General features: G+C 44.3%; 1 protein-coding gene across 1 annotated transcript; it reads left to right on the top strand.

The window, feature by feature from the left end:
- The first annotated feature begins 327 nt into the window (after nucleotides 1–327).
- Nucleotides 328–1,767, top strand: LOC103522640 (eIF-2-alpha kinase activator GCN1-like). The gene is made up of 3 exons (XM_008487736.1): nucleotides 328–379; nucleotides 848–1,029; nucleotides 1,474–1,767. Exons 1-3 carry the CDS (start codon nucleotides 328–330, stop codon nucleotides 1,765–1,767), a joined length of 528 nt encoding a protein of 175 aa, XP_008485958.1.
- The last annotated feature ends 376 nt before the right edge of the window (nucleotides 1,768–2,143 follow it).

The raw sequence follows: 2,143 nt of genomic DNA on the forward strand, positions 1-2,143 counted from the left end.
AATTTAAAAATGAATCATTAATCATTAGTGAGTCCTAATTTAAGCATAAATCACTGATCAATCATTTTTTGGTACTCCGTACTCCCCCTATTGGCGAAAGAACATCGAACGTGTCTGCAATTGTGGCGACTAATGAGGACAACTATTTAGGAGGACTCTACATAGACATCTTTTCTAAACATTTATATTCTCGTCGTTCAGGTTTGGCTGATCGCAACGCGACGGTTCGCAAGAACATGCTGACGGCGGCCCTGGTCACTGTAGACCTCCACGGCAAACACCATGTCACAAAGTAGTATTTTTCTGGCTTCAAGTATAACAGTAGGAATGGACCTGTGGTCTAATCAATTGATACAGAAGACTGTCTCCACCAATGCAGGTCACAATACCTCCAAAATTCTCTGTCTTGGGCGTCTCGGCCCAAGTCAATCAAACCTTGCAGAGAGGTTCTTTGTGAAATGTAGACCAAAAGTCTCCTTGGGACCAACCTCGAGAAATGTACGGTTCGGCCGCTATTTAAGATTTTAGTTTTGAAAAAGCTCAAAAATGTTCACTCTTCTCAGGACTGCAGTTTTCGGCGCAGAAGACTGTCTCCACCGATGCAGGTCACAATACCTCCAAAATTCTCTGTCTTGGGCGTCTTTTCTCTGTCTTGGGCGTCTTGGCCCAAGTCAATCAAACTTTGCAGAGAGGTTCGTTGTGAAATGTAGACCAAAAGTCTCTTTGGGACCAACCTTGAGAAATGTACGGTTCGGCCGCTATTTAAGATTTTAGTTTTGAAAAAGCTCAAAAATGTTCACTCTTCTCAGGACTGCAGTTTTCGGCCCAAGTAATTGAAACTTTGCAGAGAAGTTCTTTGTGAAATGTAGACCAAAAGTCTCCCCGAAGAATTCCGCCTCCTACGATAGTGTCCGTCAAAGTGTGGTGATTCTGATGGGCTCCCTGGCGCGCCATTTGGAACCGACGGATCCCCGAATCAAACCCATCGTGAAGAAGCTGATTGAAGCCCTGAGCACACCCTCTCAACAGGTGAGAATGAAATAGATTAAAGATGATGTGTAAAGCCAGCCTAGTCAGGGCCGTATTTAGGGGCCTCCTTCCCTCCCTTTTATTTTTCTCCTTTATTGTAGGCCAGCCTCGGAAAATTTGGAGCATACACCCTCTCCCCCCCTCGACAAATTCCTGGATATGGCCCTGACCCTAGTTCGCTTAAAAAGTAGCGTGTCTGCCCTGTAAGGGTTATTGATAAGGTTCGTTCTCGGAACGGCTGACATTTTCTTATCCTGTCTTCCGTCTATCTTCGCTTTCGGGACGATAAAACCTCAGTTAGCTACAGTTCCCTCTATCAAACCTATTTAAGAAAAAAGTACCTAGGTAGTTAAGTCCTATTTTATTCTTGAAGCCCATCTGTAAGTATTTAGCTACACAAACACAACCAATTCATTCTATCTACACCTCTATTCCACATACTAGGTGCAAGAAGCAGTAGCCAACTGCCTTCCACCCCTAGTCAATTCCGTCAAAGATGAAGCCCAGCCCATCTGTAAGCGTCTGCTTAAAAAACTGCTCGATTCGGACAACTATGGCGAACGAAAAGGTGCCGCCTACGGTTTGGCGGGTATGATCAAGGGCCTCGGTATACTCACGCTGAAGCAGTTTGAGATTATGGCGTCCCTAACGAACGCTATTCAGAACAAGAAGAACTATAAGCACCGTGAGGGAGCGCTGCTCGCCTTGCAGGAACTAGTCAATATGTTGGGTAAGTGATAGAAGAAGTAGATGACAGAAAAAAGTGAGTCAAAGTCGCTGCCTACGGATTGGCGGGTATGATCAAGGGCCTGGGTATACTCACGCTGAAGCAGTTTGAGATTATGGCGTCCCTAACGAACGCTATTCAGAATAAGAAGAACTATAAGCACCGCGAGGGAGCGCTGCTCGCCTTGCAGGAACTAGTCAATATGTTGGGTAAGTGATAGAAGAAGTAGATGACAGAAAAAAGTGAGTCGAAGTTATTATTATTATTTATTTTTTCTTTTCAAGATTTTTGATAGGGGTACTGTAACTGCTAAGAGCTTATTGTCCCGAAATCGAAGAGAGAAAGAAGATAGAATAGTAGAAAGTCAGCCGTTCAGAGAACGTTATC

This window comes from Diaphorina citri, unplaced genomic scaffold (genome assembly GCF_000475195.1).
Source record: "Diaphorina citri unplaced genomic scaffold, Diaci psyllid genome assembly version 1.1 scaffold9885, whole genome shotgun sequence".
Classification (NCBI taxonomy): Eukaryota; Metazoa; Arthropoda; class Insecta; order Hemiptera; family Psyllidae; genus Diaphorina; species Diaphorina citri.

Bases quoted from the DNA above. Each gene is read 5' to 3' on its own strand.
- LOC103522640 (XM_008487736.1), top strand. From the start codon at position 328: ATGGACCTGTGGTCTAATCAATTGATACAGAAGACTGTCTCCACCAAT. The intron at 380-847 runs GTCACAATACCT...GAAACTTTGCAG, and splicing joins GACTGTCTCCACCAATGCAG to AGAAGTTCTTTGTGAAATGT. The intron at 1,030-1,473 runs GTGAGAATGAAA...TCCACATACTAG, and splicing joins TGAGCACACCCTCTCAACAG to GTGCAAGAAGCAGTAGCCAA.